The sequence below is a fragment of the Orycteropus afer genome, unplaced genomic scaffold (genome assembly GCF_000298275.1).
Source record: "Orycteropus afer afer isolate SDZICR_OR568_19922 unplaced genomic scaffold, OryAfe1.0 scaffold00254, whole genome shotgun sequence".
NCBI classification, from domain to species: Eukaryota; Metazoa; Chordata; class Mammalia; order Tubulidentata; family Orycteropodidae; genus Orycteropus; species Orycteropus afer.
The window spans coordinates 1,957,815-1,981,898 of NW_006921841.1; the positions used below are offsets into that span (position 1 = coordinate 1,957,815).

A 24,084-nucleotide genomic window follows, 5' to 3' on the forward strand; every position below is an offset into this window, starting at 1 on the left:
ATACAGAGAGAGAGAGAAAGAGGAAGAGAGAGGGAGAGAGAGAAATTTATCTTAGGAAAATGGCTCACACACTTATAGAGAAGCTGGAAGGCCCAAGTTCTTGGATCAAATGTCAAGCTGGAGGCTTTTCCCAACTCATGCAGCTGCAGGAGCTGAAAGCTCAAGGTTGACAGGCAGCATACCAGCTGTTTACTCCAGTGAATGATGAATCCAAGATCACTAGGCTGAATGGTGGATTTTTTGCTCACAGACAGTTGTAGGCTGTACAACAGGATTCCGATCCACAGAAGATTGTCTCTTTTCCCAGGATGTCCATAAATATATTGGAAGCAGCCCACACCCCTAGGGAAACTCCCTTTCAACACATTGGCTGCTCAAAACCTGTACATCCAATCTCATCAGGGAATAACCCACATCACAATGCTTAAACCACTCAGAATTGTGGTCCAGCCAAGTTGACAAACAATTCCAACTATCATATCTTCCTTGTAGGTGTATGGATATTATCTTATCACTGACAGTGTTGTACTTCAGGATAGATCTTGAAATAGTCTTTGTGACGATGAATGACACACCATTCCTCTTTAATTTGTTATTCCCAGCACAGTCGATCATATGGTTGTCTGATTCAAACTGGCTAAAACCAGTCCATTTCAGCTTACAAGTGCCTAGGATAGCGATCTTTATGCTTTCCATTTCATTTTTGACAACTTCCAATTTTCCGAGATTCATACTTTGTACATTCCATGTTCCAATTATTAATGGATGTTTGCATCTGTTTCTACTCATTTTGAGTCATGCCACACCAGCCATTGGAGGTCTTGAAAGCTTTACTGTATCCATATTGTTAAGGTCGTCTCTACCCTGAAGAGACAGCTCTTCCCCAGTCAAATTTTGAGTGCCTTCCGGCCTGATTGGCTCATCATCCAGCATTATATCCGACAAAGTTTCAGGGCTACTCATACAGTTTTCCAGTAATATATCAGACAGTGTTTCCCTGTTATTCATAAGGTTTTCACTGGCCAATTGTTTGAGAAGTGAATGGCTTCTTCCTTCTTTTGAGTCTGTCTTAGCCCAGAAGCTCCAATGAAACCTGTACACCATGGGTAACCCTGCTGGCATTTAGCAACACTGGTGTCACAGCCTCCGGCCTCACAGCAACATGTAAGCCACCACAGGACAACAAACTAACAGACAAGTTTGTCTTCCTTAGTTGTTCCTAACCCCTCTGTGCCCACCTACCTCAGACCCCAGCCTTATAACAGAGCTGCCCCCAACCAAAAAGGAGCCCCCAAGCCCTATCCCTGCCAATCTTGGGCCCTGGTCTGAAACTAGAGCCACATCCAAGTGAAAAGCAGCTCCTGAGTCTGCGCCCACCTATCTCGGGCCCCCGCCTTAAAATAGAGCTGCTTTCTGCTTCAGGGTGGCTCTATTTTTAAGGCCAGGGCCCAAAGTAGGCAGGCCTGGGTCTCAGAGGCTGCTTTTCAGTTGGTTGTGGCTCTATGTTAAGCCTGGAGTCTGAGGTAGGCAGGTGCAGGGGCTTGGGAGCTGCTTTTTGGTTGGAGGTGGCTCTATTTTAAGGCCAGCACCCAAGGCATAGCTTTCAGCTTCCCAGCAACATGCAAACCATCAAAGTATGACAAACAGACAGGTGGTAAGTGTATGAATTTACATACTGGGAATACAGTAGCGAAGAAAACAGACCAGTAAATGCCCCAGTGGAGTATATGTTGTGATGGGGAAAATAAATATGTCAGTAAGTATAAAAACATGTAAGACTGTGATGGTTAAGGTTGTGTGTCAACTTGGCTGGGCCTGTTTGAGTGGCTGGGCAGCTGGATGTAGTATTCACCATGATAAGACTGGTAATCAACTCCATGGTAGAATCTACTGTGAGCAGCTGAGTAGGTGCTTTGGCTATGTGGTCTGCTTCCCACATATAAGAAACAGCTTTTGGAATGGTCTCTAGCTTATGACATCCTTGAACCCTGCATGTAGCTGTGTCATTGTTCAGCAGCCTGCCATGCTCTGCTGACCTTGGGACTTTCAATGGACTTGAATTAATGGCCTGCCATGTGGTTTGGTAACATCGGGACTATGCCTATTACTTATCAACCTTGGGTTGTTAGCCTTAGCAGCCAGCAGTGGAGTGAAGAAAAGTCTCTAGCGTCAGTGGCAGGAGGCAGAGCTGAAGCCCAAGGTTGAAGGGCTTTCACCCACCCCCGAGAGCCTGGCACTTTGAACTCGGACTTAAAGCCTCCAAGCTGTAAGAGAATAAACTCCTGTTTGTTAAAGCCATCCCATTTGTGGTATATTCTTGTTCAGAGTGGCACTAGGTAACCAAAACAAAGATCAAATTAATAGAAGTGCTATAAAGACAATAAAGGATAGTAGGGTAGAGAGTTAAATGGAGTGGGGGTTTCAGAAAGGAAAGGTGCTGGGCATGCAAAGACCCAGGGGAAGATGACTGCACATGGAAGGTAGGCCCATGCAAAGGCTCTGACTGGAAAAAGAGTGGCATTTTCAAGAGAAAGAAAAGGGCCACTGTAGCTGAGTTGTAGCTGGATGAGGAGAATGGGATGAGATAATTTTGTGAAGTAGACTACGACTAGACTGTATAAGAAGCCATAGGAAAGAGGATGGATTCTATTCCAAGGACCACTGAAAGGTTTTAAGCAGGGGTGCCTCAGTATAATTTAAGATTTCTCTGGTTGCTCTGTATTTGTATATCTATTGTATTTCTCACTATTGTTTTGATTTGCACTATAGTTGCTGGTGAACATAACTGTCTTTCCCATTAAATTGTGGTTCTCTGAGGGCTGTGACAATGTTTTCTTCTTTTTTCTATCAGTCCCTTGTGCATACCACTCCCCAAGAAGTACTTGTTAAATTAAACAGAAATGTCCTACAGCCTTTTTTGTGCCTGCAATAGTAATAATTCTTATTGTAATAGTCTATCCTTTGTAGGAAACTAGCAGTTGCCAGCCAGCTCTGAAGGAGTACTTTTGCTTCCTATTTTAATTCCTCTCAGGCCTTCCTGCCATTGTAGAGTTGTCATCTGACTTCCTGTGTCCTAACCAGGTCTACTCCCTGCCTTGTGGACTGCATTTTTATAGTTGCTCTTCTGTAGAGCATGGGGTGTGCTACTGAGAACACTGGGTGCCGCCTGCCTGGCCTGTTCTCGATGGAAACACTGCTTCTGGCTTTATACATTGTTCAGAATTGAATAATAGCAGGACATTTATTGACCACTTGCACGTGTCTGGCACATTATGTACCCAGCATCCCTTTCTATTCTTTCCTGGCTGTGCAACTTTGGGCAAGTTACCAATTCTCTCTAAACCTCAGTTTCCTCATGTGTTATTATCGTTAGCTGCTGTCGAGTCAACTCAGACTCATAATGACCTCATGCATAACAGAATGAAACACTGCCTGGTCCTGTGCCATTCCCATGGTTGATTGCAGATTGGACTGCTGTGATCCATGGGTTTTGACTGGCTGATTTTCAGATGTTTATTGACAGCTCTTTCTTCCTAGTCCATCTTAGTCTGGAAGCTCCACTGAAACCTGCTCATCATCATAACATGCAAGCCTCCACTGACAGACAGGCGGTGGCTGTGCATGAGGGGCACTGGCTGGGAATCAGCCTGGGTCTCCTGCATGGAAGGTGAGAATTCTATCACTAAGTAGAGTCATCGATGCCCTCTTCCTCGTGTAGAATGGGGATATTAATCATAGGATCTGCCTAAGATGGTTAGGAGGTTTTAAAAGAGATCATATACACAAAGAACTTGGGCACCTGGCACATAGTAAGCACTCATCAAATGGCAGTCGTATTAGTAGGAGTATTGTTAGTATGCTTGATTTTATTTAATCCTCATAGCAACCCTGCAAGAAAAATGGTATTATATCCAGGGCCAATATTTAGCTGGTAAGCACAGATCAGATGTACCAGTTGTTAAAATACTGCAATCTTCCCATAGCAGTTGCTAAATGGCTTTCCATATTGGTTGCCCTTTCCACCCCCTGCAAATATCCCCATACACACATATCCCTGGAGCCTTCTCTGCTTTGGTTATTCTTCTGCCCCCCAACTCATCCCATCCAGAAACTAAAGGGTTGATGTCTGGCACAACAGGAGGCTCCCATGATCCCACTGCATTTTTATCTTTCATCTATACTGAGTTCTGACTGATTGACTGGTTATGCCATACAGGCTATTAAATACTTTGAGTGTTACCCTGTTTATACTTATTTTACCAATAGCAAAGTGACATGCAATTGAGCCACCAATCTTAAATGGAAATGCTAAGAAGTCAAACTTTAGATGCCAATGCCCAGAATTATTCCTTTACACTGAGCTTCTCCTTAAACACCAATTAGCATGTTTGGCTTCTTTAGCTTTGTGGACAGTCATCAGGGCACCACAGGCCCTAATTCACTTGGTTGCCTATAATGTGTCAGTAGACCAGAGTAAGTGTCTTATGTATCTGCACTCATCCTTATTCCCCATCTACTTCCATCATTGAAAATCATTTCAGCACTATCTGGCACAAGTCCTTTCACCCAGCACTGAGATGTGCTGTTGTTGTTATGTGCCGCCGAGTCGGCCCTGACTCATAGCGACCCCTCCTTGGGTTTCTGAGTCAGTATCACTACAGAAGTAGGATTGCCCAACCTTCCTTCCAAGGAGTGGCTGGTGGGTTTGAACCGCCAGCCTTCTGGTTAGCAGTCAAGTGCCTTAGGCACTATGCTACCAGAGCTCCTGCACTGAGATGTAGCACCCCAGAATAGAGGCTTGAAGATGAAGGCTCTGCATTCAGCCACACTGAAAGTATTTACCATTTCTGTCTATTTCTCAAACTAAAAAGGAGGATTAAAAAGATATTAACTTATGCACGGAATGTGGTAATTCATATATCTTGTGTATGAATACTAAACAGAAAGTTAAAATAATGTGGAGGACAGAACCCACAACGACAGTGAAATTCAGAGTTGGGAAAGCAAAAAGATCTTTGCTTCAAAGACACATATCAGAAATTAAAATGTGGAGTGTGAAGGTGGTGTCTCCTTGAATGGATACATTGAGTTCTTAATGTGCATTGCTGAGCTGCATTGACATGTAAACATTTAAAAAAGTGGCTTGTTAAAGTCTATTGTCTTTAAAATAGGTTTTAGAAAAAGATTGTGCAGTTACATAATTGGCATAATTAGATCCAATTACACAATTAGCACAAATTACAAATAATAGAATCGGAACATATAATTTCATAATTATGGCACATAACAATAATGCAGAAATGAGGTTGGCAAATGGCACAAATGCAGAAAGGGTGCATGTGAATCTTAGAAGAATCAATGTCTTTCCTGAGCCCAAGCATCTTCCCACTCCAACAGTTACTACTCAAAAGTATGATTGAACTAAACAAGATTGATTTTGACTTCCAGACTCAGAAAACAACATCGGAAAATTGTTAGTTCTTTTCTCTCCTTACGTAATCAAAATAATGACTAGATTTCTTTTCTACCTCATTAAAAGGATGCCCTCTCTCTCTCTGACATCTTCTTAAGGGTGGGATAGGCCAAGAAACCTGACAATGCATATGCCTGCCCCTTTGCTACTAGACTGGCTTAAGGCACATTCCTTAAGGACATGTGCATGGACAAGAGGACTGGGCTTGAGACACTGTGAGAGACAACAGAGGGATTAAAGTGCCTCACTCTTTCAAACCAGCCATATGATTTTCATTGGTTCAGGTGGCATAACCCTTCCTACTGCATATTTATCTTCCAATTTTAAAAGAAGGGAAAGATGGCATTTGACTAATGAGAAATTCATGTTCCAATCTCTTACAGCTATTTTGGTGTATCTTTCTGTAAATTATATTCAACTATTGAGGGTTAAGGAGCTCTGGTGGTATACTGGTTAAGGCATTTGGCTGCTAACCAAAAGCTTGGTGGTTCAAGCACACTAGCCGCTCTGCAGAAAAAAGATGGGGTGGTCTGTTTCCATAAAGATTTACAGCCTTGGGAGCCCAATAGGGGTTGCTGTGAGTCAAAATCAACTTGATGGCAGTGAGTGTGATTTTGGTTTATCAGAGGGTTAAGAAGAGACCATTTGTTTTTATTAATTCACTCATTATTTTATTTATTCATTCAATAAATGCTTTAAGTTTCCTTAGTGAAGAAACTATTTCTTAACTTATCTTTATATATCAAACTCTGAGCACAAGTGCTAGCATACAGGAAGCACTCAATGTTTATAAGTTGCTTTTAATACATACTACAGATATCACCTGCCCTGGTATTGCACAGAATGAAGAGCTACCATATTCCTGGTCGTGGCCTTTAAAAAACTTATAATTACTTTTTGTGTTAAGACAGACAATTATTATGTTAATAATAGCTAAATTAAATTGTCCTAATTGACAACATCACTGTGACGTCAAAAAATTTTTTTAGTCAAGAGCCAAATAAGTGGAAGAGCTGTAAAGTGTTATGCATTACGAAGAGGATGTGATCCCTTCCTTGAGTGATTTGGATTTGATCTGGGTAGCGTGAATGGTTCACTCCCTTGGCTGCTAACCAAAAGATTGGAGATTCAAATCTACTCATCAGTGCCCTAGAAGAAAGGTCTGGTGATTTACTTCCAAAAAATCAGCCACTGAATGCCCTATGGAGTACAGTTCAATTCTGACACACACAAGCCGCCATGAATTAGAGTCAATTCTATGGCTTTTTTTTTTTTTTTTTTTAATATGATCACTGGATAACTATGGTATCTAGGGGGAAAGGTCAGTCGAGGTCTCAAAAGTAGCCCTCCTACCACTTCAACACTTGGGGGAAGCAGCAGTTCTCTGTGCATGCACATTACCTGCTCTTACAGGCGTCCCTGGTTTGGTCCTGCTGCTTGTTGAATTAAGTAATAAATATCCACAAAGCCCCTAACATATCTCAGCAAATGAACACTGAAAATCTGAAAATGTCCCCAAAATGTTAGAGAAACATCTAAAAGCCTTGGGCATTTTTTCCAATGATTTCTAATTTGTTCTTCCTCAGTCATCATCCTTTGGATAATGGGAGAAGAAAAGGGCTTAGTGATGCTCAAAGGCCATTACTAGCATGGGGTGGAGGATTTATACTTTTATACCCTTGCTTCTAATTTATTGAATTCTCTTTCATTATTTTTACTTTCTTGTGTGGTCCCTCCTTTTCCCTTTTCATTTTCTGCTCCAAATAAATATGGTCTCAGAATATCAATTCTCTTATCAAAAACTGAGGGCTTATTTGTCAGAAGAAAATGCATTTCTACAATACCTTGTTCTACTCACATCTCCCCTAAGCATATACCAGAATTCAGGTATTTTGACATTGGCTATTTAAACAGGTTGGTTTAGGGTGTGAAGGAAGGCTGGGGTAAGGTAATTTGAAGTTTCTGTTAATAGTTCAGACTTTTGAACTACTGGATGGATACAGAGGCACAAGTACATTTCACAAAACCCTAACTTTGGGAGCATTGTATTACTTTATTTATAATTTATGTTTTAATGAATATTGTATCAATATTTCTTACTGGCATGATAATAAAGTATAAAGCTAAAGTGTTAGAGGTGAAAACAAAATAAAGATGAAGAAATATCCCCCAAACTTGTTATATTCTTGCTTTTCCATTTTACCAAAATCAGGAGGCATTTCATAAGGATCTCAAGGTACAAATAATATTTAATTAAACATTGTAGCAGAATTCAGTGGAGCTATTTCTATGAACAAATGTAAGGGGCATCCTCATTTTCTTTTCCATAAATTTTTGAGGATAACAGCTGTATCAATTATAAAACATGTAAATTTTCTTCCAAAGTCCTACTGATAAAACAGCACCTAAATCAACTTTGTAAATGAAGCTATTTTTAAGAAGCAAAAACCAAACTGGCAGGAAAATGGCTAGAAGGTTTCCTACCAAACTGTTAAGGGTAGTTGCCTCTGGGTGAAGACAGAAAAATATCCAGTCTTTGAAATGAGCTGTGGACATGCTTCAACTTTCTAGGTGCTCTGAAATCTTAATCTTGCTCCAGGAGGATCCGATTTACAAGGCCATAATCTCTATGGAGATTTTCTGAATTGGGTTCATTAGCTACAGACTTTTAGGAGTTTTCTAAAAAGCCTATTTCAGGAAATAAACAATCTTCCATGGGAATGACTATTTGTTTTCATCAGACCTCAGCTAATATCACTCTTCTATCTCCTGGTCAGGAGCTCTGGTAGCATAGTGCCAAAGGCACTTGACTGCTAACCAGAAGGCTGGCGGTTCAAACCCACCAGCCACTCCTTGGAAGGAAGGTTAGGCAACCTACTTCCGTAGTGATACTGCCTTGGCAACCCAAGGAGGGGTCGCTATGAGTCGGGGCTGACTCGATGGCATGTAACAACAACAATATCTCCTGGTCATTAAAATTCAGGAATGGGGCCTGCTCCCTTGGATATGCACTGGTTGGATGAGGCATTTCATGTTGTAATACACTTGTGACCTCTTACCCTTCCTGTCCTGGATCTAGACTGAGCACTGACAGAGGAGAACGGACAGAAACATGGATAAATACGCAGTACATAAAACACTGAGTGAATGAGTGCCTGGTAAAAAGCTGGTTTGAACATCAAGGCTAAAGAAGAATAGGCATTTTCATAGCAGCCTCCTCTTATGATAAGAAGTCAACTGGTGATTTCATTGCAAAAAAGCTTTAACCTGTCTGTTCTTAAAGGCCTCTTTGCAGCAATTGATACTGTTGAACTCTGGCCTTGAAATGATTACCTGTTGGCTTTTGGCATGGAGTCCTTGGGTGCTTAAGAAATGGTTAAGCCCTCGACTATGAACCAAAAGTTTGGCTGTCCAAGCCGTCCCTCCTGGAGGTACCTGGGAAGAAAGGCCTGAAAGGCTACTTCTGAAAGGTCATGGCCTTGAAACCCTGTAAGAACACACTTCTAGTCTGCAACATACTGGGTCACCATAAGTTGGAGACTATTGCAAGGCAACTGTTTGGGGTTTGTTTTGCTTTTTTTGGCTTTTGGCACATTACACTTCCTGGTTCTTCTCTGCCTCTTTATTGCCTTCTTTTCTGTTAATTTACTGACTTTTTTTTTTTTTTCCTTTCCCAAATGGCTGGGTTAGATCCCCAGCTTCTGTCTCTGGCTTTCTCTTCGCTCTACATTTTCTCCCTTCTCCCAGCTTTCTCTAATCTAACAGCTTCAATTTTCATTCTATGTGGACAGTGATGATAACTGTCATTTGCTAAGTACCTTTTTTTTTTTTTTTAAAAAGCAACATATTATTTCATTGATCTCACAATAATTCTTTGACAGACATAGCATTTCCCATGTTTAGATGAGGAAGTGGAGACAGACATTCAAATAGGTTGAAAGGCTAATCCAAGATATCCTAGATCATACAGCCAATAAATGACAGAGCCAAGGTTTGATCTCAGATCTTTCTGGCTCCAGGCTCACCCTGTTGCCACTAAACTGTTCCTTTTAATCCATGACTCTTGGCCTTCCAGTCTCACTTCAAAATCAACAAGTCTTCTGCTCTGACCAGCTCTTCCTACTGACAAGTTTACTTTCTAAAACCAATACACCACCTTCCTCCCAACAACCAGGCTCACAAAATTAGACATCTTGACTCATTTTTCACTCGCTGGTTGCTCTCTGTATTGTAGTTTATGTCTTCTTATGTAGATCATAAACTCTCAGAGGGAAAGATACAGAGTCACTGTTATCTATCTCTCCTGACACTTCAGTGTTCTGCAAAATAGGTGCTCACTAAATGTGATCCTTCTTTGTTTGTCCTTGGGACCAAGCAGCAAGGAGGATCATGATCTTCTAATGCCTCATATTCAAATAGTGAACAATTATTTGAACAATTTTGTAGGATGATTTTTGAGGAAAAAAATACAATACAGAGCTACGTTTATAATTAGCTGTTGCCCAGTTGACTCTAACTCATGGTGATCCCACTTGTGTTAGAGTAGAACTGTGCTCTACAGGAATTTAATGGCTGATTTCTCAGAAGTAGATCTCCGGGCCTTTCTTCTGAGCCACCTCTGGGTGGACATGAACCTCCAACCTTTGGTGAACAACCAAATACATTAACTGTGTGCACATCCAGGAACTCCATGTTTATTGTAAGAATACAATGCTTTAAATCTGATGCTATGATAGTCACTAAATGTGTATCTTGATATGCTAATGTGGTACCTATGACTTTCCTTTAGGCTTTAATCTTCTATGAGACAGAAGAGACTTCAAATTTCAGACAACCACACTCTCCAAACAATGTTATTGATCTTGATGAAGAATTTATAAGCAACTGAATATGGCAGGATCAATGCAAATCCATCACCCATAGGGTAAGTCAATCTCCAAAGTATGTTGACAGGAAACCAGTGATCCCCATTAGGATTTAACATTATACTGTTTCCAAACACAATTTTTAACTTCTCAAACTCTTGAACAAGAGTTTCTCAAAGTATAAATCTTCTGTTTATTTGATAATAAGAAAGTTCCAGATTTGTAGAATTGGAACATTAGCAATGATGGAAGGCATGAAGTCAGAAGATGGTAAAGATACAAAAATTGTGCTATTTATTGCACAGAGAATACTTCAATAGATAATATCTGTAGAGATTTGTATAACCAAGAAATCTACTGGGAGCCAATAATTTAACCAGTCTAGGATCTTTCAATGATTGACAGTTCTATTTAAAAGTTAATAAAGTAATTCCTAGAATGTTTGTATTTGAGGAAAAGGTAGGGTAGAGAAGGTGAAAGCATTTAAAATACAATATAGTCACAGATTAAAACCCTCTAATTACTCACCACAATCATTTGAGCCACGTAACTTTCAGGTCCAGTGTATTCAGTTGGGTCTTTAACTTTCACCAGGACGATGAAATACAAATAATGCCACATACTGTGTTCTGACTTAATGTGTTCCTCAAATGAAACAGTTTTATTATCAAACTTGTCCCTCTCAAGTCCTGCAAAATACAGGAAACACAATCTATGTAATTTTTCATTTAATCAGCATTTCCTTCTTAGCACAAAAACAAAACATACTAATTATAGTGAAAATGCTTTTTGTAAGAGTGTGCCAATTTAAAATGTTATGATTAAAAATAATATGGTATACAAGGCCTTCAGGGGAAAAAAAGCCATAGTTTATAGATTTCTTTCCAAGAAACATTTTTTCCCCATAAATCCTTGAAAATGAACAGCCTTGTTACAGATGTAAAATTTGCAGGTAATTTAAAATATGTTGTCGTTGTTATGTGCCGTTGAGTCAGACCTGACTCATAGCAATCTCTCCTTCTTTTCCGAGGCGGTATCACTATGGAAGTGGATTGGCCAACCTTCCTTCTGGGGAGTGGCTGGTGAGTTTGAACCACCAGACTTCTGGTTAGCAGTCAAGTGCCTTAGGCACTACACTACCACAGCTCCTAGTTTAAAATATAGCCATATCAAAATTGTCAAATTTAACTGGACCACAAGCCTAAGATTAAGAGGTAAGAAATGAGTGTGTAAGAAGAAATGAGTGTGTAAGAAAAAGAATTCTTGCTAATCAGGACAGAAAAAAAAAATGTCATTCTATCCGGGAAATCAGATAAGAAGAGGGAAGCAGATGAGAGGGTCATCTCTTCAAAACCACTTGTAATCAGTAAAGGGAAACTGAATGTGGACAGCAGTCTGTGCTGTAAGTGCAATAAGGCTGACACACTCATCCTGTCTTCTAGATTGTTGTGCTTCAGACTTTTTTTTTTGAAAGGCATGGTCTGTTCAATTTCTAGTGCATTTTCAGCCTCTGGAAGGACACTGATGAGAGGATCTTAGTAGTAAGATTCTTTTCTCTCAAAGACTGAAAACTGGATGAAAGGAAATGAATAGAGATGAAGAAAAACATCTCTGCAAAAATGAATTAGATTGCCAAGGAAAATGGGTTGTTGGGATTTCAGTCTGGTTTTGTAGTTCAGATATTGGAGAAGAAGCTAGGAAACTGAATTCCAATCTTGGCTACTCTTTGCCTAAGTACATATTTTCAAAAACCCACTTAAGTATGGAGAAGACTCTAAATAATAAGATACAAAGCAAGATAGATAAAAAATCTATCCCAATGAGAGATGCCCTTTTAGCTTATATGACTGGATATTTTTATGGAAAAGACCATAAAATTCAGCTGGCTGATGAGTATACATCCTTTTATGTGACCTGTCATCAACTCAGCATGCCCCAAGTAAACTTCAGTCCTCTTTCCCAAACCTGCTCCACCCATAGGCCTCCTCTTCTCATTTGATGGTACTCCATCTTTCCAGTTGCTCAAGCCAGAAGCCTAGGGGTCATCCTTAAATCTGTTCTTTTCTTACATCCAATCCATGTTTAACAATGTATGGCTCTATCTTCAAACTATATCCAGGATAAAACCACTTCTCATTACCTCCACTGCTACCACTCGGGTTGGATACATTATTACCTCTCATGTGGATTACTGAATTAGCCTCCTAACCAATGAAGTATAGAGGAGGGCAAAATGAATTCTGGTCAGGCACATTTTAAAGGTTTCAGGAAGGTGTAAAGCTTTAAAAATCTGGCTTTGGAACATGATTATGGCAAGTGGAGAAGGGGTGGATGGTAATAAAAGGTATTTAATTTTTATTTTGTTTTTATTGAGCACCTATTTTATGCTGACAACTATAAGGTGTCTTATACCAGGAGCTCTGGTGGCATAGTCTAAGGCATTTGACTGCTAACCAGAAAGCTGGCAGTTCAAATCCACCAGCTGCTCCTCAGAAGGAAGACTGGGCAACCTACTTCCGTAGAGACACCACCTCAAAAACCCAAGGAAGGATTGCTATGAGTCGGAATTGACTCGACGACAGTGAGTTTGGTTTTTTTGGTTTGGATAAGGTATCTAAATATTCTATTATAATTACAATAGTCTAACATGACATTTTAGCATTTGGGGAAAAAGATTCAGAGTGATCAAACAAATCGCTTATGTTAGCACCTCTAGTCATTAAAGAAAAGTATCTTTTGACTCATGTAGTTACCTTCTGAACAGAGGATCTGGCATGACAAAGCTAAAGATGAAAATAGATGGCCTATTTGAGGAATGTCAAGTTGTCTAATGTGGCTATAAGGGAACATTGGGAAATGAAGAAGGAATGGTATGTTTGGCACAAATGATGAAGAGTTAAGAATTTTGCACTTTATTCTAAATGTAACTGATTGGAGATTAGCGTATTCACAGTCATACTTTAAGTAAACGTCTGTGGCATGATTTAGAGGAAGGCTGTGGGAATAGAGCCTCAGGATGGGGAAAGCAGTGAACAAGGGTACTGGAGGGAGAGACACAAAAGAAGGGGAAATAGCTGTCTTTCATCTTCATGTGTTCTTGCTCTGTCAGCTTCATCATCCATTCCTACAGTTTCAGCAATCATCATGCTGATGATTTCTCAATCTTTATCCTCAAAACTGACTTTTCTTCCTGACTTCAGTTTCTATTCCCAGCTCTTACTGGATAATCAGCCTGGATAGCTTGTGGGCATGCCAACCTTAACTCAGCATGAATCTGTTTCTTTTGCCCTTCTTCCTTACATCTGTTAATCCCAAGCAATCAGGTATGAGAGTGCATGACAGTCCACTAGGCACACATTCACTGTAGGAATTCATTTGAATTTCTCACCATCCTCTAAGCACTCTTACTCCTCTGAAAATGCTATCTCTATCTATTCTCTTTTCTTCTTTGCAGGTAGTCCTCCTTAAAGACCCAGCTCAACCACTGCCCTCACTTTGACTCTCACAGACACAACCAGTTGGTTGAATCTGTGTCCCCAGCACTTTGCTATGAAAATTTAGCTTGTTTCTGTGTTAGTCTCTATGACAATAATATCTTTCATTTTTGTATTACCAGCACAGGACATAGTATCTGAAAAATAGCAGGCCTTCATTAAAGTTGACAGAATTGAATAAATAAATGAAAGAAATTCTAGAGGTATTTTGGAATGAAAACTTGAGAGGTTTTGATGGCTTGTTAGAGGTAAAGGTTGAGAAAGATGGAAGAATCAAGGATGACTGATTTTTATGACTTATGTAACTGAGTTTAGGATAATGTAATTATAATAAGAGAGAAAATTAAAGAGAAGGAAGAGGTTTTGGAGGGAGGGTATGTTTGATTTTGGATGGTTGAGTTTAGAATACCTATAGAATAATTGATGTTGAGAGGTTTGGTAGGAAGCTGGAATATGTAGCCAAAAGGCATGGAAAGAGGTCTTGTTGTTGCTGTTAGGTGCCGTCAAGTTGGTTCTAATTCACAGTAACCCTATGTACAACAGAACGAAACACTGCCTAATCCTGTGCCAGCCTCACAATCCTTGCTATACCTGAGCCCATTGCTGTAGCCACTGTGTCAATCCATCTTGTCAAGGGCCTTCCTCTTTTTCATTGACTCTCCACTTTACCAAACATGATATCCTTCTGCAGGGAATGGTACCTTCTAAGAACATAACCAAAGTAGGTCAGATGAAGTCTGGCCATTCTTGCTTCCAAGAAGCTTTCTGGAGGTACTCCTTCCAAGACAGATTCGTTAGTTCTTTTGACAGCTCATGGTACTTTCAGCATTCTTTCCAACACCACAACTCAAAAGCATCAACTATTCTTCAGTCTTCCTTATTCATTGTCCAGCTCTTATATGCATATGAGGCAACTGAAAATACCATGGCTTGGGTTAGGCACACCTTAGTCTTCAAAGAGATATCTTTGTTCTTCAGCACTTGAAAGAGCTCTTTTGCAGCAGATCTGCCCAGTGCAATACGTTGTCTGATGTCAACTGCTGCTTCCATTGGTGTTGATTGTGGAACCAAGTAATATGAAGTCTTCGACAACTTCAAGTTGTCAAAAATGAAATGGAACACATAAAGATCAACATCTTAGGCATTAGTGAGCTGAAATGGACTGGTTTTGGCCATTTTGAATCAGACAACCATATGATCTACTATGCCAGGAATGACAAGATGAAGAGGAATTGCGCAGCTTCATTGTCAAAAAGAATGTTTCAAGATCTATCCTGAAGTGCAATGCTGTCAGTAATATGATACTATCCATATGCCTACAAGGCAGATCAGTTAATACTACTATTATTCAAATTTACACAACAACCACCAAAACAAAAAACAAGGAAACTGAAGATTTTTTCTAACTTCTGCAGTCTGAAATTGACCAAACATGCAATTAAGATGTGTTGAATATCACTGGTGATTGGAATGCAAAAGTTGGAAACAAAGGAGAATCACCAGTAGTTAGAAAATACAGCCTTGGTGATGGAAATGACACTAGAGATTGCATAATAGAATTTTGCAAGATATCTTATTCATAGAAAATACCTTTTCTCAACAACATAAATGGTGGCAATACACATGGACTTCTCCAGATGGGGCAAACCAGAATCAGATCAACTACCTCTGTGGCAGGAGGTGATGGAGAAGCCTGATATCTTCAGCCAAAACAAGGCCAGGAGTTGACTGTGGAATAGTCCATCAACTGCTCATATGCAAGTTCAAGTTGAAACTGAAGACAATTAAAACAAGTCCACAGGAGCCAAAATATGATTATATTCCTCCTGAATTAGAGACCATCTAAAGAATAGATTCAATGCATTGAACACCAATGACCAAAAAGCAGAGGAACTGTGTGATGACATCAGGAACATCATCCATGAAGAAAGCAAAAGGTCACTAAAAAGACAGGAAAAGAAGAAAAGACCAAGATGGATGTCAGAAGGGCCTCTGAAATTTGCCCTTGCATGGAGAGTAGCTAAAGCAAATGGAAGAATTGACAAGATAAAAGAGCTAAACAGAAGAGCAGATCAAGAAGACAAGGTCAATTATTATAATGAAATGTGCAGAGATCTGGAGTTAGATAACCAAAAGGGAAGAATATGCTCAGCATTTCTCAAGCTGAAAGCACTGAAGAAAAAATTCAAGCCTTGATTTGCAATATTGAAAAATTCTATAGGAAAAATATTGAATGATGCAGTAAACACCAAAAGAAGATGGAAAGAATACACAGAGTCACTGTACCAAAAAGAATTGGAGAAAGGTCTAGATGTATACATACAGGTTTGAGGGTACATGACATGATATAGAATGAATAGTGAAAGCCAGTGTATTGGATAAGATGACTGAAGGAAAGGGAAAGGAAGAATAAGAGGAGTTTTGTGTGCAAAAATAAGAAGCCTGTACTTACATTGTGCTTCCAACACAATACGACTAAAGTAAGAGTGTACATACACCCATTCCCAGGCACCCCCATTCTTCTCCTCTTCTTTACCTTTCTCTATAGGCTTTGTAAAGTGGAGGGTCAGAAAAGAGGGGGAAGGCCCTCAATGAGATTGACACAGTGGCTGCAATGATGGATTCAGGTATAGCAAGGATTGTGAGGCTGGCACAGGACTGGGCAGTGTTTCGTTCTGTTGCTCATGGGGTCGTTATGAGTCAGAGCTGACTTGACAGCATTTAACAAAAACAACAACATAGGCTTTGTCATTATATGACATTCTGAGTATGCTGGAAAATAAGAACCATGATGACAGTGTTTTTGCCTATTTTCTTAATTGGAGTACTCTGACACATATTAGATGCTCAATAACTGATTATTGACTAAATAAAGGAGTGAATAACTTTTGAGTACAGATAATAACGTATCACTCTCTTGAGTAAAGGACATAGACAGTCCTTCTCTGACAACATGGTCTTTATCTCATATTAAATCATCTAGAAAGAGCTTTAATTCTAGGTGCCTGAGTATCCTTTTCTGACCTATTATCAAATCCTTTCTCCATTTTGTTGTTTTGTAGCACCTTGTCTACTGACATCTCCTCAGTCTCTTGAATGCCCTCTTCTGAATCCAGCTTGAATTTCTAGTAGTTCACTGAATTTTCACCCTCTAGTAATTAAAAGAGCTCTGGTAGTGTAGTGTCTAAAACACTTGACTGCTAACCAGAAGGCTGGTGGTTCAAGCCCACCAGCCACTCCTTGGAAGGAAAGTTGGGCAGTCTACTTCATTAGTGATTCTGCCTTGGAAACCCAAGGAGGGGTCGCTATGAGTTGGGGCCAACTCGAAGGCACATAACAACAACAACAACAGTAATTAAAAAGTAATTGTTGATATGTATCATAGAGGCAATTTGTTTGTATGCTCACTGCTTCAGCTGTGCCATCTGTGAATCATCACTATATCATGACTATCTCTGGGCCACTTAGTAATTGTTTTCTGAGTCATGCTTCTCCAACATCTAGCCATTGCTTCTGAGGCTTGTAAAGTCCCATCTGCTCTCACTGCTGTCATAGAATCCACCTCCTCTCCCTGCTGCGAGTGTCTCTTGGCACACTCGTGGAGCTGTTCTCTCTCCTAGGGTGGAGACTCTCCTCTGTTATCTGACACCACATCTCTCTTTGGATCTCTCTTTGGATCACAATTTAACACCCAATTCTTCCAAAACCATTTGTAGAGTCATCACAACTCTTTTATAGCCTATTACATAATAGCGCTAAAATATTCCAACAGCTTTTAATGTTTCTATAACATATATAACATGCTCTGGTGGTGCAGTGGTTAAAGTGCTCATCTGCTAACCAAAAGGTCAGCAGTTTAACCCACCAACTGTTCCATGGGAGAAAGATGTGGCAGTCTGGTTCCATAAAGAGTTACAGTTGGAAATCCTATGGGGTAGTTGTTGTTGTTGTTAAGCGCCATCAAGTCGGACCCGACTCATAGCGACGACTCCTTGGGTTTCTGAGGCAGTATCACTACGGAAGTAGATTGCCCCATCTTCCTTCCGAGGAGTGGCTGGTAGGTTTAAACCGCCAGCCTTCTGGTTAGCAGTCAAGTGCTTAGGCACTATGCTACCAGAGCTCCTATGGGGCAGTTCTACTCTGTCCTATAGGGTCGCTATGAGTCAGAAGCAAATCAACAGTTAATTTGTATTGGGTTTGGTGGGTTTTTTTGTTTTGTTTTGTTTGACAATATACATGCTATGTATGATATCTTACATGTGGTAAGTGATTCCAGAAATGAGTGCATGTCTAGATATGTAATATAATGATATTTCTTACATATTTCTGCTGAAGGTCCTTAAAGACCTTTACCAGAAGATAAAGGAAGAGAGCCAGAAATGTTCAGTCTTATGTTCCTGAGATCATAGGACTTAGCAGTTTAGAGTGCCTGGCACCAATTTCAGCTTTTTTTAATGTTGTATTTTATTTTTAAAATCCATACTAAACATGTTCCACTTTACAGTATTCTATTTTTTTTCTTTTAAATTTACCCTTAGGTTAAATTATTAAATGTCCTCTCAAATATTTAAATAAACACAAAGCTTCTAGAAATAGACCATATTGATCTAATATCTCCCTATATATCACTCCTGATATATCACTCCATATTGCTGTGGGCATAAGGAGTCCCTTGCTGGCACAAACTGTTAAATACTCAATTATTGGCCAAAAGGTTGGCAGTTCAAACCCATGCAAAGGTACCCCAGAAGCCTGGCAATCTGCTTCTGAAAGATTAATTCTTAGATCACAGTTCTATTCTGACACACATGGGGTGGCCACAAATCAGAATCTACTCAATAGCAACTAACAATAGTATCCCTGTGGGCACATGTTCTCCACAGAACAATATTCTGCGTGTAACAAAATTTAGAACAACCTTGAATCAGTGTACCCTGCTTTTTTGTCTGTCTGCTGTTGTCAGAGGCCATTAAGTCAGGCCATTGAGTCAACTCATACAAACCCTATGTACAATAGGATGAAATACTGCCCAGACTTGTGCCATACTCACAATATTTGCTCTGCTAGAGCCCATCATCACAGTCACTGTGTCGATCCATCTCATTGAGGGTCTTCTTTTTTGCTAACCTACTATTTTACCACACATGATATCCTTCTCCAGGGACCAGTCCCTTCTGACACATGACCAAAGTACGTGATACAAAGTCTGACCATTCTCACTTCTAAGGAGCATTATGGCTGTACTTCTTCCAAGATAGATTTGTTCGTTATTCTGGCAGTCCATGGTATTTTCAGTTTACTTCGCCAACACCACAATTCAAATGCATCAACTCTTCTGCAGTCTTCCTTATTCATTGTCCAGCATTTACATGCATATGAGGCTATTGAAAATACCATGGCTTGGGTCATGTGCACCTTAGACTTCAAAGTGACATCTTTGGTTCTTAAGACTTTAAAGAAGATCTTTTGCAGCAGATTTGCCCAGTGGAGTACATTGTCTGATTTCCTGACTGCTGCTTCCATGGACATTGATTGTGGATCCAAGTAAAATGAAATCCCTGGCAACTTCAATATTTTCTCCATTTATTGTGATGTTGCTTATTGTTTCATTTTTAAAGCATTTTTGTTTTCTTATGTTGAAATGTAATCCTTACTGAAGGCTGTAGTCATCAGTAAGTGCTTTAAGTCCTTTTTGCTTTCAGCAAGTAAGGTTGTATTATATGCTTATTACACGTTGTTAATGAGTCTTCCTTTAATCCTGATGCTGCATTCTTCTTCATATAGTCCAAGTCTCAGATTATTTGCTCAGCCTACAGATTGAGTAAATATGATGAAAGGATACAACCCTTACCCATACCTTTCCTGATTTTAAACCATTCAGTATCCCCTTGTCCTGTTTAAATGACAGCCTCTTGGTCTACATAAATGTTTCTCATGAATACAGTTAAGTGTTCTGGAATTCCCATTTTTTTGCAATGTTATCCATAATGCATTGGGATCCATACAGTCTAATGCTTTTGCATAGTCAATACAACACAGGTAAATTTATGGCTTGAATTTCTGGTGGTTCTCTGTCAATATACTGATGCAACCATTTTAAAAATATCTTCAGCAAAATTTTACTTGTGTGTAATATTAATGATATTGTTTGATAATTTCTGCATTCCATTGGGCCACCTTTCTTTGGAATGGGCACAAACATGGATCTCTTCCAGTCAATTGGCCAGGTAACTGTCTTCCAAATTTCTTGGCATAAATGAATAAGCACCTCCTGCGCTACATCCGTTTGTTGAAACATTGCAATGGTTATTTCATCAATTCCTGGAGCCTTGTTTTTCACCAGTTCCTTCAGTGCAGCTCCGATTTCTTCCCTTAATACTGTTGGTTCTTGATCATATGCTACCTCCTGAAATGTTTAAACACTGACCAACTCTTTTTAGTATAGTGACTGTGTGTACTTTATATCTTCTTTTGATGCTTCCTTCATCAATCAATATTTTGGCCTTAGAATCCTACAATATTGCAACTTGAGGCTGAAATTTTTCTTCAGTTCTGTCAGCTTGAGAAATGCCAAGCATGTTCTTCCCTTTTGTTCTTCTAATTCCTTTGCACATTTTATGATAAGATTGTTTTCTTGAGCCGCCTTTGAAATCTTCTGCTCAGCTCCTTTATTTCATCATCTCCTCCATACACTTTAGCTACTCTCCGTTCAAAAGTAAGTTTCAGAGTCTCTTCTGACATTCATTTTGGTCTTTTCTTCCTTTCTTGTCTCTTAAATGACCTTTTGCTTTCTTCATGTATGATGTTCTTAATGTCATCCCACAACTCATCTGTTCTTTGGTCACTGGTGTTCAATGTGTCAAATCAATTCTTCAGGTGGCCGCTAAATTCAGGTGGGATGTGATCCTGGTTGTATTTTGGCTCTTGTGGACTTATTTTAATTTTCTTCAGCTTCAACATGAACTTGCATATGAGCAATTGATGGTCTGTTCTACAGTCAGCTCCTGGGCTTGTTCTGACCGATGATACTGAATTTCTCAATCACCTCTTTCCACAGATGTAGTTGATTTGATTCCTGTGTATTCCATCTGATAATGTCCATGTATAAAGTTGCCATTTATGTTGTTGAAATGTTATTTGCAATGAATAAGTCATTGGTCTTGCAAAACTCTATCATGTGGTCTCCAGTGTCATTTCTATCACCAAGGCCATATTTTCTAACTATCTATGCTGCTTCTTTGTTTCCATCTTCTACATTGCAAACACCAGTAATAATCAATACATCCTGATTACATGTTTGGTCAATTTCAGACTGCTAAAGTTGGTAAAAATTTTCCATTTCTTCATCTTTGGCTTTTGTGGTTGGTGCATTCATTTGAATAACAGTAGTGTTAATTGGTCTTCCTTGTAGGTGTATGGATATTATCTTATCACTGACAGCAATGTACTTCAGGATAGATCTTGAAAAGTTATTTTGGATGATGAATTTGAAGCCATTTCTCTTTGTCATTCCCGGTATAGCAGATCATACAATTGTCAGATTCAAAATGGCCAACACCTGTCCGTTTCACCTCACTAATGCTATGTGTCCCATTTTGTTCTGACAACGTTCAGTTTTCCTAGATTCATACTTCACACATTCCGCACTCAAATTGTTAATGGATGTTTGGAGCTGTTGCTTCTCATTTTGAGTCATGCTCAATCAGCAAACGAAGGTCCCAAAAGCTTTATTCCATCCATGTCATTAAGGTTGACTCTACTTTGACTGCCCCCAGTTGTGTTTTGAGTACCTTTAAACCTGAGGGCATCTCATCTTCCAGCACTATATCAGACAATATTTCACTGATATTCATAAGATTTTCAGTGGCACATTTTTCCAGAAATGGATGGCCCTGTCCTTCTTCCCAGTCTGTCTTAGTCTGGGTGCTCCATTGAAACCTGTCCATCATGAGTGACCCTGCTGGTATTTTAAAAACTGGTGGCATAGCTTCCAGCAACACAGCAACATGTAAAACTGACCAATGAGTGGTGGTTTCTGTGTACAGCAAATGCCAGTAGTACTTATTCCCTTTTGTATGTTTTAAGTGACATAAGTATAGGGACAATGTTAATTTGGGGTTGATTTATTAGGTAGTCATTCATTAAACCAATATTTATTAATAACTCTCTGGTAGCATAGTGCCTAAGGCATTTGACTGCTAACCAGAAGGCTGGTGGTTCAAACCCACCAGCCACTCCTTGGAAGGAAGATGGGCAATCTACTTCCGTAGTGATACTGCCTTGGAAACCCAAGGAGGAGCTGCTATGAGTCAGGTCCGACTCAATGGCACATAACAACAACCACAACTATGTATGGAGCTCTGCTGGCACAGTGCCTAAGGTATTTGACTGCTAATCAGAAGGCTGGTGGTTCCAACCCACCAGCAACTCTGCAGAAGGAAGACCAGACAATGTACTTCCGTAAAGATTTACTACCTTGGAAGCCCAATGGGGGTTGCTATGAGTCGGAATCAACTTGATGGCAGTAGGTTTGGTATTTTTGGTTTAACTCTATATATACTATTTAAAAAAAAAAAAAAAAAAAAAAAACCTCACTGCTGTCAAGTTGGATCTGACTCATAGCGACCCCTCCTTGGATTTCTGAGGCTAAATCACTATAGAAGTAGATCACCCAACCTTCCTTCTGAGGAGTGGCTGGTGGGTTTAAACCTCCAGCCTTCTGGTTAGCCTTAGGCACTATGCCACCAGAACTCTCATATATACTATGAAGGTATAAAAATGGACAAGACATGGATCACTTAAAGAAGAGACATTAACATGTATTCAGTGCTTACTCTCAGTTAGGTACTGTGCTAGAGATTTTGGTATACATGATCTCATTTACACTTGTCATAACCCCCAAAAATGGCATTATATCCCCCACGTACCAGATGAGGGAACATAAGCTCAAGGAGATGAAAATTTTGGCCAATATCACACCACCAAGATTTGTGGCCAGTGTGGAGCTATGTCTGTGTGACTACATGCACTTTCTACAATATAACTGTGCATAGCATGAAGTGAAGGAGATGAGATGATTAGAAATATGTACAGTACCATTTAGCTGAATGGGATGTGAGAACTTCAGAAGAGGCACTTTTCCTTCTGGATGGTAAGATGAGAGAAAGCTTCATGGGATAATGGCATGAGAGCTGGGCCTCAGAGAGGAGGCAAGAGTCTAATAGCTTAGGAGATGGCCATTCCAAATGGAAACACCTTAAAGGAGAACACTTGGAGAGGCTGGGAAGTTAAAGGTGAGAAATACAGTTGAATTGAAGCTTGACCTATAAATAGGAGAACAATGGGTGAAACCAAAACCAAAACCAAACCCACTGCCATTGAGTCAATTCCAACTTATAGCCACTCTATAGGATAGAGTAGAACTGTTCCAGAGGGTTTCCAAGGCTGTGAATCTTTATGGAAGCTGACTGTTTCATCGTTCTCATGTGGAGTAGTTGGTGGGTTCAAACTGCCAACCTTCTGGTTAGCAGCTGAATGTTCTAACCACTACACCATCAGAGAGCCTAATGGGTGAAAAGGTAGGCAAAGAAAAAAGGGGCCAGAATGTGGGATACCAGATGTACCAGGAAAATTAGAGTTTTAGAGTTACAGAACGCACAGTGCTATTGATGGTTTTTTGAGTAGGGAAATTATAAACTCAAATCATAAAAATTAGTCTGGCAACACTGAGCAGGCTGCTTTGACAGTATGACAAGTAAAGGTGCGGCAGCAGAAATATGTGGATGTGAGTGAGACCGTGAAAGCAGATTCATCAGCGCGTGGTGTAAGTGCAACTGGGGAAGGAAAATGGAGATGATGAAAGTGATTGTGAGGTTCCCAGCCTAGATAACTCAAGGTAAAATAAACCAAACCCACTGACATCGAGTTGCTTCTGACTCATAACAATCCTATGGGACAAAGGAGAACTGCCTCCATAGGGTTTCAAGGCTATAAATCTTTACAGAAACAGACTGCCTCATTTTTCTCCCCTAGAGTGGCTGGTGGGTTTGAACCACTGAGCTTTTGCTTAGCAGCTGAATGTCTTAATCACTGCACCACCAGAGCTCCTCAAGGTACAATGGGATAATATTAATTGCAATATGGAAGCAGGATAAGGAGTTGAGTTAGTGGAAAGGGATAGACAGGGATGGTACACTGGTTTGTATATAGTGTGAGTTTGTCTGCCAATAGGACATGCATGCCTAGATGCCTA

At 39.9% G+C, this 24,084-nt stretch overlaps 1 protein-coding gene across 1 annotated transcript in view; it reads right to left on the reverse strand.

Moving 5' to 3' along the window:
- ITPR2 (inositol 1,4,5-trisphosphate receptor type 2) overlaps window positions 1-24,084 on the reverse strand; it is a 724,583-nt gene that overhangs the window by 41,258 nt on the left and 659,241 nt on the right. The window contains exon 55 of the mRNA XM_007949781.2: window positions 10,867-11,027. Within this exon, the coding sequence (XP_007947972.1) occupies window positions 10,867-11,027 (161 nt within the window). The remainder of the gene's footprint in view (window positions 1-10,866; window positions 11,028-24,084) is intronic.